The sequence below is a fragment of the Zonotrichia leucophrys genome, chromosome 3 (genome assembly GCF_028769735.1).
Source record: "Zonotrichia leucophrys gambelii isolate GWCS_2022_RI chromosome 3, RI_Zleu_2.0, whole genome shotgun sequence".
Classification (NCBI taxonomy): domain Eukaryota; kingdom Metazoa; phylum Chordata; class Aves; order Passeriformes; family Passerellidae; genus Zonotrichia; species Zonotrichia leucophrys.
Window position 1 is genome coordinate 57,147,310 of NC_088172.1, and position 16,552 is coordinate 57,163,861.

At 38.4% G+C, this 16,552-nt stretch overlaps 1 protein-coding gene across 2 annotated transcripts in view; it reads right to left on the reverse strand.

The window, feature by feature from the left end:
• Window positions 1-16,552, reverse strand: part of PDE7B (phosphodiesterase 7B) — a 162,803-nt gene that overhangs the window by 100,785 nt on the left and 45,466 nt on the right. The window contains exon 3 of one of the 2 annotated variants that reach the window (XM_064708383.1): window positions 7,802-7,862. In XM_064708383.1, the coding sequence (XP_064564453.1) occupies window positions 7,802-7,862 (61 nt within the window). Of the gene's footprint in view, window positions 1-7,795; window positions 7,863-16,552 lie in introns of both variants that reach the window. The other variant, XM_064708381.1, reaches the window with a different exon arrangement.

A 16,552-nucleotide genomic window follows, 5' to 3' on the forward strand; every position in this document is an offset into this window, starting at 1 on the left:
TTAACCTCTCACTAGATTACATAAATGGGCAGCAGAATGCAACCCATCTGTTTGCAACATGCTTTGGACGAAAAGGGAGACACTTGACAGACTTTGCAGGTATTTGTAGACATGCTTTGAGTGCAACTTCTGGATAGGACTTGGAAACCTGTAGCTTTTTCTTAAATTCTCAGGCAAGTCAAAAAACCTTTTTGATAGAAAGACAAGCTGAAGAGGCAGGGGTTTGGGGTATCTCTAGTTGTGAGACTGGAGGGTTTCTTTAATCATCTCTTGAGGTTTTGAATCTCAGCCGGATCTCCTGGTCCAAATGAATGGCTTTTGCAGATGTGGGCAACACAGTAACACTCTCTTCTCCAGAAAGCCATCCTGCTGTGCTTACATTATACAGATGCTGCCAAATCCTCATTACTGCATTCTCTACAAGTGCCCTGACTTCCATCTCTTTCCTGTAACAGGTTCAGACATAGGATACCACTAGATATGATTCAAATTAATGTTTATGCAATAGAAAACCAAGAATCCTAAAATAAATTTTGAAAAGTGTTTTATGCACATGCTCAAAAGGACAAGGCCAGTTTTTGTCTCCTTCAGCACCTTTCTAAAAGGTAGAACACTGCAAGAGAAGTAGTTTCAGTCTGACCTGATTTACAGGACAGAACAGGATAAACAGGTGGTCACTGTCACTCAACTGCCAGCCTATATAATTACCTAAAATAGCAATTAGATCAAAATTACTTGAATAATAAGATGTTATTAGAGAGCTGCTCTTAAAAATATTCTTAGGGCATCAGAAATTTAATTTTTTTTTTACTGAATTCTTACCCAAAGTAATCAAATAGTCATGAAAGCAAAAGCTGGATTTGATATTTACATTTTTGAGGTTTTAGGCAAAAATCTTATCATAGTAAAGACAAAGAGTTCCTGCTTGTTTAGCCTGAGACCGTAACACGGTGATGAAGTGGCACAATGATGGTGTGTGTGCACCACAAAGCTCTTGACAAAGGAGTTGCTGTTGTGGCCTCATGCCCAATGGTTTGCCTCTTTCTGTCTCCAAGCAACACTCCCATTGGAGCGGCAACCTGGCATCTCAGCCTTCCACATCACCGCCTGGGGATAGCCCAAGTCTGGTCTGCTCTGTGCCACTGTGGCCAACAAGTCAGGGGAATTCTCGGAGAAAACAGGTGAGGTTTAGAAAATGCATTTCAGGAAGATACAGTCAATTCAGGAGGAGTTGACATGAAGGAGCAATAAGCCTCTGTTCCAGTGGTGGTAAGGACACAGAGAACCCACTTTTTAAAATTCATTTACAAGCATAGTTGCAGTATCAGGAGTTAAGTCTTATTTTTAAATTGTATTAATATTTTGGAGTGCTATTTTAGAGGAAAAAGGGAAAAGTCTTAGAAGTTATTTGAAAATCTCTGCTCAATTGGGTGGAAGAGCTACCGTTCCATAGGTCCTGTCTACACTATCCTGTTCCCATCATAATAAATATTCTCATCAGAATAAATTGTTGGTAGAGAGTGGCAGTTAGAAATATAAAATACAAGTGAAAAACCTGAAGCATTGACTTATATGTTAAAATTTGAATTTATCTACGTGAACAGGATATCAAAAGGAGACATGGTGTTTATCTTTCTGTATGCATTCACACCATTGCTTTATAAATGGAAAAAACCTGCTTCTCTTCATCCTGTGTTGCAAGCTGCTCATGCAATAGAAGACTATCTTTTTGTAGCAGACATCCTAAGCCTCTCCCTTCTGACAGCTACGAATTTCTGAGTAATCCTGATGGGCAGTGTAGCAACAAGCATGGATTTCTTCCTAGTCACTGTAGATTGTAGGCCTTTTCCCAACATATATACATTGCTTAATTTCACAAAAATTAATTCATGTGTTTATTTGTATCTCATTTGCACAGATTGAATACTAAGTCTGCATAAGGTCAAGTGCAGGTGTAAGTCTTCGAGTGACTGGGATATAAATAGTCCATATATTTGGCTATTTAGAACACCATTGCTCATGCATGACTATCAGTTGCAGCAGAAATTTTGAATGTGCCAGAGATATAGGGTCACATTTCAAATGATGTCAGTGAGGGCTCCAGGAATGGCTCACAGGTTCTTTGTCAGTGCAGAACCATTTGACCACATGCCTCATTTCTTCTTCTCCCTTTGCTGCAGGGCAAGTTGACACATTTAATTACTCTTCAATATTTTTTACCCATTAAGTTATTTGGTTATTTACCTGGTCAAGTTTTGCAAAGTTACAATAGATTTTTTTCCTGCCACGAGTGAAGGTGCCTTCAATGGTTATATAAGGCAGGGTCCAGCCAGCCAGAGCCTTGCCAGTACCCCTCTCCCCTGGCTTTCAACACAGTTGTTATTCCAGTAATGTCTCTCTCTCTCAAGCTGTGGTTGCCAACTCTGTTCAAATGTGTGGTGGTTTCCTGCTGTGGGCAAAGAGCCACCAAGACTGAAGCTGGATCCACTAAACTAATTTCATGGCTAAATGCCGATTCGTTTACCCGTAACTCTTCATATGCAATAAATGGTGGAAGCATGCAAAAACCCCACTTTTTTGGGGAGATGGGGGACGTAGACACCTCTCTGTGCTGGAATATGAAAAAGTTTGTTGCCTCAAAGCAACAAGTTATGGACTAGTAGTCTGGAGAATTAAAAAAAAAGGTGGCACTACCTCAATTTTTAGAAAATAATTGCTTTTTTTGTTGTTGTTGTTGGTTTTGATTAATTTTAAACAACTATTTGTGAGGAAACTACTTTTATTCCAAGCAAGATTCATCTGTCTGCTTTTGCAAGGATTAAGTCTGCACCAAACGGGAAATAAAACTCAGCCACATCATTCCTGTCTGCATGGAATTTACAGTAATGAAAAGAAAGCACCTCAGCCTTTTGCCATGGGGCATCTGGAAGGCTTGTGTTTTAATCTTACTAACCAGCTCCTTGAGGAGGGCAATTCACATTTCCCCTGGAAGGATCTCTGCAGACAGCAGAGTTGGCCAACAAGAGATGTGACCCCTTCCAAATCTGCCCAGCATTTCATTAAGGAGTAAAGGCAAAATCTGGTGGTGAAAGACTTCTTGCTGGAGTAACAAACAAAATAATTTGCACTGATCATCCATCGCCCTTACTACAGTAATATCCATCATGTTGAACAGATTAAAACCAAAGGGATAACTTAATTTTGTATGAGTTGTGATGAGTGCAACTACCTATTTTCTAAACAGCATATAAGTATAACCATATCTATTCTGCATAAACAGGTAATTATTTATATAAACAAAATTGCATATATACATATATATATATAAAAAAATCAAAGTTTCTCTTCTAGTTGGCAGACCTTTTTTGCTTCTTAGTCCTTGAGCCAGCTATGGGAACTTATTTTTTCCAGGACAGATTCTTAAAACTCAGTGCTCTGCCATGTAGAGGTTACTGAGTTAACTTTGTTAACTGAGCTAGTTAAGGAAGTGAGAACCGGTTAAGTTGCCTTGACTTTGGACTGTTACAGGCTTGTATACAATCTTTCCCAGCAGAGTTAATTAGCTTAGGCAACCAACCAGCAATTTTCACAGCAAACTAACCCAATTATCTCTGCATGATATGATACTGTGTCATGTCTGAGCCCAGAATATGTCTGTCTGCATATGGGAAAAATTAACTTCAGGTTGTGCCATTGAAAATAGCAGTGGGTGCTCTAGGGAGAGGGATAGTTCACTTCTGCCTGTCATAATATGAATCTCTAGACCGATAAGTGATAAATGTACTCACTATCAATCAAAATCTCTGACTGATAGTAAGTACATTTTTATAATTTCAATTTTTGTGCTATCTATAATTTTTTTTAAGTCAAAATCATTAAAGGTAAAGACCATGAGGAGCCTAGGGTTCTAACTTCCAGAATTCAGCACAAAGCAAACATTTTCTGACACCCTGTTCAGCATTATCAGGCAATTTTTTCATAGCCAAGTGCCATTACTAACTTGATAACAGTTCCAATTTAAGGAGAAGAGTTCAGATTTTCTTCCTTGCCCTGGAAGATCTTGCTGATGATCTGCCATTGTCTCCCGGCAGACTTGGAGATTCAAGGGAAACCTCTGATAACACACTTCTATTGACAGTGTAATAGTTTCATTACTTATATTACTGTAGAACTTCAGCTTCTCATTGTACTTATAAATTTATTCTTCATTTTCCTAAGTAAGGAACCACTTATCTTCCCATTTCTTGAAGCACAATGGATATGCATGGTTCAAAGTATTATCCAATGCTACACTCGAGAAAGCTGATATATTTAGCTGATATATTTATATTTAGAAGTGATATATTTAGGATCTGAGCACTTCAGGTCTTCAATGGGCTAAGGTAGACCAGTGACCAACATTCTTATCAAAGTTATCAAAGTTGTGTTGCTTTAACTGGTATAACACATTGTCCTGGTTTTGACTGGGATGGAGTTAATTTTATTCTTTGCAACTGATACAGTGCTGTGCTTTTAATTTACTATGAGAAAGTTGTTGATAACACACTGATGCTATAGTTTTTGTTCACTAGAACTTGCTCCAAGTAAAGGACTTTGTGTTTTCCTGTACTCTGACTGTGAGCAGGTGTACTGAACTTGCCAAAAGGATATTCCATATCATACAGCATCATGATGATCAGTAAATAAACTTGTGTTTCTGTGGTGTGGGGGGGGGTGTTGGCTGGGAGCTGCCAATCACTTTGGTCAGCAGGTGGTGAGCAGTTGTATTGTGCATCACTTGTTTCTCTTGGGTTTTATTCCTCTCTCTCTTTTTCATTACCACCATTATTATTGTTATTATTGTATTTTGTTTCCATTATTCAACTGTTCCTGTCTCAACCCAGAAGTTATACTTTTTTTCAGCTCCCACTGCAAGGCAAAGTGAGTGAGTGGCTGCATGTTGCTTAGTTGCCAGCTGGGATTAAATCATGACAGATAAAAGTGTAAAGAGACAAGCACAATATGAAAAATAAGAGGGAGAACATAATTTTCTGTAATGACTTTAGTGCAGATAATTACACTAACACTAAACATATTCTGGTCTGCTAAGTGACCATTTAATTTTGTTATTTTTTACACTTGAATTATATATATCCATCACTCTGATGCTGAAAGATGAGGCATTAAGTTGATTCTATGCTCTTAATCTCAGGTTGAGTGGTGCCTAGTCAGTGCCTTGAAAAGTTATCGAACTTCACTCTAGGCATTGTAAGCATTTTGCATTTTTAAATTTTAAATCTATTATTTACTGTTTTCTAGCAGAAAGCAGGATTTTTACTGCAAGCTCCTCTTCCTCAACCATTACAGAAAAATAACTTCATGCACATAATCCATGTTATCTCAAGGAATGTGGACTCAGTGGCAAGCCTGGCATTACTTCTAAAAAACTAAATTTGAAGCTAGCTCTGAGCCAGTAGTATAAAGCAGATACAGACATTTTCTGACAAAACCAGCTACTGCCATTTTAGAGATCAATAACGTGCAGTTTCAGATATGGACTGATCTTGCATCAAAGATCCCTTAAGAAATACAGTCAGTACTCCAGGTTCCTGTGTTTCTTCTCTTGCTAGGGTAATTATCCTCTTGCAGTTGCTGGGACTTGCCCTCTAGATTTCTGTCAGCACTGTGTCACTGCTACATTACATGGCAGCACGACAGTTTCAGCGTATTTCAAAGACAGAGCAGCCAAGAAAGAAGGCCCCCTCTGAAGGCATGCTGTGCTTTGTTCATGGGTTACACCCACAGACATTAATAATGTCATCTTTGCATTGATCAGTGGAAAACTGTGTTGCATTCTCTTGGAAATTCAACTCCCTTGTTGAATATGAGATTGGGCACTGAATGGCATGTCCAACACAAAGCCTTAGGTCTTTTTGGCTGCACAGTTTCTGATTTCTGCTCTTCCCTACAAGTTCAGTATGAAAGGAAAGGAAAGGTGTCCAGAGTGGACACCCTCTGGCTTTACAGCACTACCAGAACCACAGAGATTTTTGTGACAAATTGAGACAATGGAGCTTGTCTCCAGCAGTCACTCTCACAGAAACCACAGTTTCTGCTCTGTTTGTACTTGTTAGTTTCTGCTTTCCACACCTCTTACAGAGCCAGTTCTGGAATACACAAATTGGGCTTTGAATAGTTTCAGTTCTGTACATGATTTGGAATTCCTTGGGGTGAAGTGAAAAATTCTATGTTATATACGACACTACAGTCCTTAATTTGTTAGCAACATTGAAAAATAACAATAGCAGGCGAAATATATACAGGCAAAGTAACACAAGAGCTGTAACCTCTGAGAATCAGTTACAGCTTTGGCATGTGCTCTTGGAGTCATTTTTACATTCCTAGCAGTTTCCTTACACAGCACAGCATATGTTCTCATTCTTGTACATGTATATACTACAAGACATAGATAAGAGCACATGTAATGGAAACAAGATCTTGCTCTTCTCACTTCTCCTAAATAATTGTTTGCACTAAGAGGGATGTCAAACTCCCACTTTTGGACTCACTTGTTCTAAAAATGCCAAATGAAATGATGAACCAACCCATGCAGAAGGGGTTTTTTTGTTCTCCTCTCTCCTATCCCTCATTCTTCCTCTAATGCATAATAACATTTCCATGGATATAACTTCCTTAGAACTAGAGTATTAGGAACTCAATTGTATTTACACTGTAGATTATAATTGCCATGATAAAGGATCACAAGTGTATCTTTTTTTGTCAGCTTGTTCCATTAAGGACTCCTAACCATGGATCATTGATGTAACAGATCATTATGGCCCATTGTGTCAGTTCATCTGTTGGGATCTGTGCACTACAAGCATGACATTTCCTCTGCAGCAATTATAGTCTGTTGTGACAATAGGATTTAATGAATCTAAACAACAACCCCCATAATCTGTTACTAGAGAGCACAGCTATGCACCCAGATGGGAATTAAGTTCCTAGACATTGCCAGTTGCAGTTTTAAAAATTGTGGCTATTTCAGTATTCACTTTATTAGATGCAATGCTCTAATTTACAGCATATATTTATCTCTTCCCTGGCAGGGCAAAGGTCTTCAGAATTTAAGGCTTAATCCTGGAAGTGTTCTGTGATTTCATTTTTTTTTCCGAGTAAACATTATCTCTTAGGTTTTTAGACACTTACTCCCTGCCTTTCACTGTGATACTAGCCATGCTATTAATGTTTCAGTACTGGCATTGTAGGTGAAACACACAACCACAATGAAATTGGTCACAGAAATTAGTGAAACATAGCAGAATATTTCTGTATTGTTTCTAAAGAATAGGCACTTCTACTTAATATGAATTTCTACAAAGCTACCCCAGTGCAAATATGTCAAATCACATTGACTGAAATTTCCCTGACTGATGCAGCTGAAGGTCTGCTTTAGAGACTTTTGATACATGCTTGTGGAATTAATACTCTCTTTAGAAGTACAGATTTTCAGCTTTTGAATATGAGTTTTGGACTTCAGCTCATCAGAGCTTCCAATTACAGTGTTGGTACTGCTATATTTTCACCTATGCATATGGACACTACTGTGTCCATATGTATACACACTATATGTGCTTTGTTTAAATAATTGAAAGTTCATTGCAAAGAATATATTCATGAGGACTAGATGTGGATGCAATGTCTAAATGCCTTTGTGGATCATCATGGCCATTATCATGTACTTTTAAGAAGAAATTCCCAATTAAATATATTTCCATATCCATACACTTGAATAAAAAAAGGAAGAGATTCTTACCCTTACCTAGCATGCGCACACATTTGGCATTCTGGTCAGGACTATCAAATGAGATTTCTCCGCACCTCTGGGGAAAAAACAGATATATTTCATTAGTCTCAGCGATAACACCCCTGTCCTCATCCTCTGATACCTCTCTTTATGCTTTGGAACTAAAGATGTTCAAGACTCATTGCAAAAACATAAAAAAGGAAAGCCTTTGCAAGTAGCCAAAGTTTGAGAAAAAAATGGTTGTTGCAAATGTGTCAGTATGGGTCAACACTGTTCTCCAGGGTGTTTGCTGAGGAAAACTCTAGGTAATGTCTTACTGCCTTTGGATCTGTCTTAAGCTAAGACTGATGTCTGCCTCTATGATTGAGGATGATTGTGTCCCTGTATATTCCCAATCAAGGAACATCATTAGAATTATGATTGGAATACAGAACTGTTACATTTTTAAACACAAGATGTCATTTTTGAGTTTATGCAGACAGACCTGTCAGTTTAGCTGCCAGGACAAACACAATTGGTGTGGCTTATGGGTCCGATCCAGTTTCAATCAAAGACAATCAGTGGGCAGATCCCACTAGCTTCAGTAGTGGTTTCTTTAGCTGCTACATAAAAGATTCAGTTTTATATCACCACACTCAAAGCTCATGAGAGGGGCTTAAGGACAGCCTCACATTTTCTAGGTAAAAATGGTTTATACTTCCTTATCTACATACTTAAGGTTTTGGTATCCATGACCAAATGGGAATAAAAGCAGAGTGAGTAAAATTCGGAAAAATAACTGAGAGCTGTCCATTTCCCTTCCACTTTCATTCTCTTTCTTATATACTGTCTCCTTTTCAGCACCTATGGTGAAATTGTTAAAACTGGGGGATTTTTTGCTTTTTTGATTAAAAAGATGACATTGCAACAAATATTAAAACCTACAAATCAGGTAAGTAAAAAACCTCAGAACATCAAAGAAACTGAAACACAGCAGCAGTTTCATAAATGAACAACACATTTGGAACTCACTATTGTTAAAAACTTTTCACCTCCCTCACACTGAAATAAACACAAATAAACAAAAGTCCCACACAGTCTTTTTATATATCATTACATCTAAAAAGAGCAAACAGATGCCTGTATTAACCTTCCTAGGTGGGAGCACATACTACAGAAACAATGAAAAAGAAAAACACCACCTTGCATTTCAAAGTTAATTTTACAAATGCTCTTATGCCAGCTCACTGTCAGGAGAAACAGAAACTTGATATTTATTCTTCTGAGAAAAATGCTAAAATATAGGCATGTTTTCACAGAAGTCTCCCAGCTGCTTCTTGTCAAGAAAGCATACTTAGACAAACACAGATGGTAGAAAGCACGTCAAAATTCACTGCCCACTTCACCCCTGGAATTATGGTGTTCTGTGAAAACCTTTGGTTATTTTTGATTCAGTCCCTCAGAGGTACTGTATGTCCCAGACATATTTATATAAACATCACATTTCAAGCTGGCAAATGGTGTCTTACAATATCTAACAATACTCACCAGTCCTAGCATTATGAAATTAGGAAAACAGCTAATGTTCCCCAGAGCCAACTAACATCCCATGGGATCCATTGTAATGATGGATGAACTTCGAAAACTTCGCAAGTAAGACTCAGATAACTGTATACAAGTTCATAGCCTTATCTGAATTCCCTTTATGCCACAGAAGTGGTTGAAAATCATGTTACAACAGTCAGCCTAGGAGATTTTTCACCACTACCACTTACAGCTGGAAATACCAGGAGAAAGAGCTTCTGCAGCAATTTCACTTCTGTTGCTAGTAAAAGTTCATAGGTACATGTCAGTGGGGTTAAAAATAAACTGTTACCAAACATCTCAGAGTTTCAAAAAGGACCTGTTTAAAACCTGGATTTGTAAAATGGCACAGAAATACAGCAGGAACTCACTTTTGCTCATCCCCAGAATAGGGTTGTTTGTGCATTTTTTACTGTTAGCAAATGTTTTTCATGAGCAAGAAGTAAGGAATGATTTTAAGATTTAATCTTTAGGATTAAACTGGGACTTTACCACAAGTACTATGCATTCCTTCCAGGGCTGGATAAACTTCCTCTGCCCTTTTCCTGGACTGGCTTCCTTCCTTTTCCCATTTAGGTTTGTTCTGCCTGCTTGTACATCGTGGTTGGTACTGTGAGATGTGGCCAAAAGTCTCTCCAGACCCAATCCATTTCCAAACTAATCTTACAGCAGCTGCTCATTCCCTCCTGAAAATGTCTAAGTTGCCTATAAAGAATCTAGCAGGGAGAAGAAATAGGAACTTGACATTAGATGCTAGTTATTCTACTTTTTAGTTTCAACCAGTCAGAAATCTGAGAGAGAAGGAGGAATGATCTTGGGCATACCTGAGTTGGGATACTTTAAATCTCAGTTTGGGCTTCATGGCTGGGCCCAGTATAGTATTGGTTGGACTGGTTCTGCTATATGCAATCCTGGATGTTGCCTCTGTGAGTTTACAGAGGCAGCACTGCTGAAAATAATACCACCAGTGTTCAATTCCCCTGAACTGTGAGACCCTTTGTTGTTGAAAATCTTAAAAGAACCGTTGTGTTTTGAATTGGTCAGATTTAACAAGAAATGGGTAAATACAAGTAAAATTCAACCCTCCAAGTCGTCATTGTAAATTCATATATTTTGAATAACTGAACTCTGTACTAGATCTTTCTTTTTCTCTTTTTGGAGCAAAGGAAAGCATAGGTGCTTTCAGTTAATAATATTTTCAGCAATAGAGGTGCATTTTCACATAGAATTGCAGCCTGCAGTTCATTACATATGTGAAACTTTTTCATATTTATATAGGAAAATTAATTAATAAATTACCTACTCTCTACTCCCTTTTTTGAGATCAGATGCATGACATGATATTGAGCCTGTTACACAAGCTGCAATGTAGTAAACTAGAATGGAACTTACACGTCCCCATGGAAAAGAGACTGAATCATGGAGCAGCTGAAAGTGGAGCTTAAAATAAAACAAAGTGAAAAATGAGATTAGGGACAAAAGGACATGGAATTCAGAAGAAATGTGGCATGAACTCAGTAAGATAAGTAAATTGGAGAGCTTGAAACCAGCCTGGATGACTGTGATGGCCTGGTACCGCTTGTCAGCAAAGGGGAACCTCAAAAGGCACAGGCACCATCTTCCGCAGAGAGAGGCTCTGCTGGAGCAGGGTGCTCTCAGGCAAGGTGAGAGGGGGACTCACTCAGCAAGGCACTGTGAGGAGAGCACAGGAAGATGGGCAGCCATCTGCAAGAAGCCCTGTACCCAAACAGTGTAAGTAAAACTGCAACACAGCAGGGCATAACTAGCAGGAAAAGGCTCATGCAGAGAATGGATGGAAAATCTCCTCTGGCTACTAATGCAGTAACGCGTCTCAGGTTACTCCTCTGGTGTTACGTGATCATTCACAAGTTGGGTTTCCATTTCCAGCGTGCCTGGACTCACACCAGCTGCATTTGAGGATTTGAGATATGTGGCAATAAACAGGGTGTACATATCCCAGACAGAATATGCTCCTAGTTTTACCTATGGAAAAACTGGTTTTGAAGTCATGCTATTCAGCTTCTATCTGTATGATAAACTAATGCATTACTCATTTTAAGGAGGAAGATGCAAATCAAGTAATTGAAATAAATGGGTCTAAACTCTTTTCTATGACAAAATTCAGCAATTAAATGTCTGAAAGTGTTTTTCATGAAAATTGCAGTAAGTGGCATGTTAATTTTCTACTTATTAAAGGCATATAATTAACACTGATCTAGCATTTAACTATTCTAATCTTGTTAGATTGTATAGTGTTTTTAAAATATAGTAGGAATTTTTCTGGCATGAAATTTGAACATGTGTAATTTTTGACCTTTTTAAGCTGCAGATAACCAAGTTCTTTAAAGCCAGTTTAAAAGGTTATTGGAGTAGGAACCATATTTACAGGCTTCTTCACTCTAATCTGTTTTGTTCTACATGTCCTGAGTATGGTGCTCAACACGTCTCTTCCAACATGGCAATAATCAGGAAGGTACTTGATGTACATGATCAACCAAACATGATAATAAATATTGGATCATTTTCTTTTTGCAGGAGGTGACAGGGATTATTGTACTGCCAAACAGAGGAGATGTGTTAACTGCACACTGATGGCACATTTTTAAAGCATCTATTGATTTCTTTTTTTAAAGTAACCTTCAGTTAGTATGCTTTGCTCTTATCAATAGTAGATGGAAGTAGATTCCATATAACAATATATATATATTGTTTATATACTTATATATATATAATTTCTTATTCCTTAGGAAAGTAGAGTTAAAAGATATAAACACAACTGATTAAAGGAATTTACGGCAGAGCAAAAAGCTTCTATGCTTTTATGAATAAATGGATATTCTCAGAGGCAAAAAAATGCTAGTCTTATTCCTCTTTCTGTTTTCCTATTACATTCCTTTCTCCATTACCTGTAAAAAGTACATAAATCATGTTCTCTCATATGTAAAAACATTATTCTATTTGCCTAAGGATTATTGATGTAAAATCTGCTAGCGTGAAAAACAATGCTGCTTTGTAAGTCAGCAAACTTCCATAAAAACAACAGGCCACTCATAAATAGCTGGATTCTAGGGGCAGTATTCAGAGAGCCAGGCCACATGCCTTTCATCTTCAGGCTGCATGGGAGGCCTTTTAAGGCTGACTCACTTGATAAACTATCAGAGTGTAGGAACTGTAGGATGTCCAAGGCATTGTGCTTCCCTTTCTGCCTCTCCTCTCTGACGGGGACAAAAGGGAGTACGGAAGCTACAAAGACAGACTGGTGTGTAATGTCTCTTACCTGAAGCCTTTCTGCCATGACCTCCCCCAAAATAAAAGCCTTGTAATAACATCTGCTAGTGATTAAATCAATTTTTATGCTAAACAAGGAAGTTCCCTACTGATACTCTGTAATCTTGAGATTCACTTAAATGTCAGATACTTCTCAGTTTTGCTGAATCTTTATCCATTGTTTTTTGTTGGCCTCAGCAAAGGAAATAAAACCATTGTTTTTATTTGTTTAGAGACAAAAGCTCATTTTCTCTATATCACACTATATTTTAATTTTAATAGGTCCATATTTGATTAATTTTTTCTGAAGATAGTAATTGCAAAAGCTTACCCTATTCATGTGATCTGGAATTGATGACTCTGCATTATGTAAGAATTTTACTTTTCCTTTCTTACATGAAGCATGTGTATAATGAATACAGCTTGAGAATTACATGTATAAACTTTCTCATTGGTAGGGAACACTACTAGAATCTTTCAGCTAATGAAATTCCCAAGATCTATAAAAAACTGTGATTGGTGTTATGTACTATTTCCCAAGGACTTAGTAACAGTTCCCATAATAATTATAGATAAAATCTTATCCTTACCTGAAAATTTAGACCCACATTAGGCAAGTTAAGGGTTTCACTAAATTGGGCTGAAAAAAAACTACACTTCCTTTGAACTGGCATGTATTATGTCTATCTCCATCCACTCACAACTATTGTGTAATCACAGCATACTGATGATTGCCTTTAAAATACTATTAGAAGGCAGAATGCTACATTTTTTGCTATTCAAATTGCTATTGTTACATTGCAACTATTGCAACTGTGCTGTATTTCATGCGGAAAGTTTCCAGCTTCCCTATTAATATCAGCATTGAGGCATTCTTAAACTGAAAATTCAGGTTCTATTAACACCTGGATGATTTTCTGCAGAGTTGAATATCTATATATGGGCAGAGAGTTCATCCCTTTCCAAGTTTTCCCACTGAAAGGGAAGGTTTCTCTTCCCTCCAAGAAATTAAAGCATGTTGCTCAAGTAACATTTCAACACTGTCACTGTCAATCTCCAGCAGAACCCAGGCACTGCATTTCACTCTGGAATCTACCATGCCGTAGACCCTCAGCTAGTCTGAACAGAAGACACAGCAAACTAAGTAATTGCAACTAAATTGAGCAATAATTGCCAACCACCCATTGCTGCCAGTAGTCAGCATCTTGCTTGTGGGCTAAATAGCCCGAGGTGAACCTTTAGGCTGTTCATTTTATCACAAACCTGTGATTTAATATGGTTAAGAGTGGTTTTAAATGGATTAATGTTGCTGGAAAATGGATATAGCAGTTTAACTGCTTTGTTTTCTTCTTGAGTCAAGGGAAAAAAAATTTAACGGCGTGTGACTTCATTAGGGAGGCGCCAGCAGCCCTGACCCCCATGGGAATCTGTCAGTGTTTCAATATGGCATCCCCACTTTTCAGTGTTTATAACAGGGACACCAGGAGCCAAATCCAGAATTGCTAAGCAATAAAAATGTTGGGTTTTATTAAGCAGCAAGTTACAGTCAAGTGTGCATTAACGGGTGAGGCACAACTTTCAGGCATGTTCTGAAGGAGTGCCATCATCCAAGAAACATTAAAGAGCTGACTGGTTTTTTTACCCTCATGGGATGAATCTGTATTACAATTCACATTCTAGTTTACATTTAAGAATGTAAAACATCTGTAGATTACCTAATGGATCCTCCCACAACAGAAAGAGTTTTAAGTAGGAGGGAAGATGGGAGGAAAATATCAATATTAGGGAAAAGGCAAATATGTTCTCTCTATTTATTGTTGCTCTGAAGTGAAACATCAAAGTTCTTTATATTTAAAACATTTCCTGGACCACATAATTATCTTACCTTCTCTGAATTGTAGAGCTGGGCTGTTCTCCTAGTTGCTTTCCATGGTCACAGCCATTTTAACTTTTACTTTCTATTCAAATATGTAATGGGAGGAAAATATGGGATTAATTTGTGAAAATTTAGGTCTCAATTTCAACCACATTTTTGTCACATGATTCCCATCTATCTACTAGATTAAAGCCTTGGAAGCACCAGCTGACACACCACTCTCTCCAATAAGCAAATTAAAGGTCTGCGGGAGAATGAACCTCCTGAAAAGTCTCCTGAGGCTGTTCAGAGCAATGTGGGATGAATTTTGGCACCTGCTCGTTTGTGTGTGCCCACTGCACACCACATGGATTGCAAACAAAAGCACAGTCTCAGGAAGGACAGGAGGACCGAGTGCCAGTGAGGTGACACAGGCATCTGCCTAACAAGACTGTCTCCCTGACCGCTTCCTGAGCGGCACCAGGCACCAGTGGCCACCTGCTCCTCGAGCGCTGGGCACTCCTGGTTCCCTAAAACATTGCAATGTACTGGGGCACTCCTGTCTCACCCTTTTGGGGCTCAATTTTTAAGGAATAGGGGTTGGTGAGAACAACCCATGCCAAAAGCATACCAACAATTAAATAATGGGTTCACGAGTCCACCACTTTCACTCACTTTCTGGCACACTTAGGTAACAGAACTGGCACTGGGCCAAACAAACCACATAGGAGAGAGCTAGAAGCCATCTAACGAACCTGAAAACACATGTGGAAGGTCTTGTCAAGTTGACAGATTCAGCAGGAGTGAAAACAGAGCACTTAGAGGCAGAAGGCAGGAAAATACTTTTCCCTAGTTCCTTGCTTGTGCACCACACAGTGCCTGGATCTGAAAGTAGTTGAGTCTCAAGGACAGCTGCCCAAGGACTGCAGAATTGGCCATCTTGTTAAATGGGACCTTTCCCCCATTCTCATTTCTCACTCCCCCTCTCACTCTTTCCCTAAGGTAACTTTGCTGGCGTCCATAGGGAACTGGGAAAATAAAACTTTGTATTTTATATTAAAAATAAATTATAAATTATAATATATATAATATATTTAATTTTGTATGAACAAAGTCCTTTCTGCAACACTTGGAGGCCCCATGATGCCCTGAAGAGACCCGGGCTCAATTTCTGTGTAAAGAGAACACCACCAAAGGATGGCCACAGGCCTGCTTTTGATTAGCTGTTCACATGATTTCAATGTGTCACAACATGAATAGCTCGTGTCACACAGTATCTCCTGTGTTTATTGCCAACCATTTTCAGTTTTACTCCCAAATTTGCTCCTGGTTATGCTTTCCAAATATTTTGAGCTCTACTGCATTGTATTTATTTTAAAGCTCTTTTGCCACTATAAGCAATATTAATATATGTGCTACCTTCAATAGTTCTGCAAAATTGGCCCAATAACAAAATTTTGTGGGCACATGTCCAGCATGTTACCAAACACTTACTGTAAAAATGGGCATCTATTTAGCTTGTTAACACATGCTTCTACAGTCATAGCTATTCATTAGAAGTGCTTACTCTACTTATGTGTAATATTCATTGAGTATCTCCCTCACTGGGAGATTCAAGAGCTCTCTGGATTCAATCCTGTGCCATGTGCTCTAAGACACACTTGAGCAGGCAGGCTGGACCAGCTGTGACCCACTGCCTTCCAACCCGACCCCTTCTCTGGCTCTGTGATACTCTTACATCACTGCAGTTTCAAAGAGGAAATCAAACCAAAAAATTGAGTGACCTTAACACTGAAAACATGGCTTTTGTAAATTCAAGTACAGCCAGCATACATCATGTTTCTATGTGCAGAACATACGGAGCTAAAAAACAGCAAGTGTTGTTTTGACAGGAAAAATTTGCATTTCAAAAATTGTCATATTAGACATCATGGAAGAACATCTTCTGTGTTAGAAGAAAGTGTCATTGGTACTAATGTCTCCTTGTCAACTTTCAAAGTGGGATTAATAACATCTGGAGCCATACAAATGCCATTATATTATAAGGAAATACTTAGATG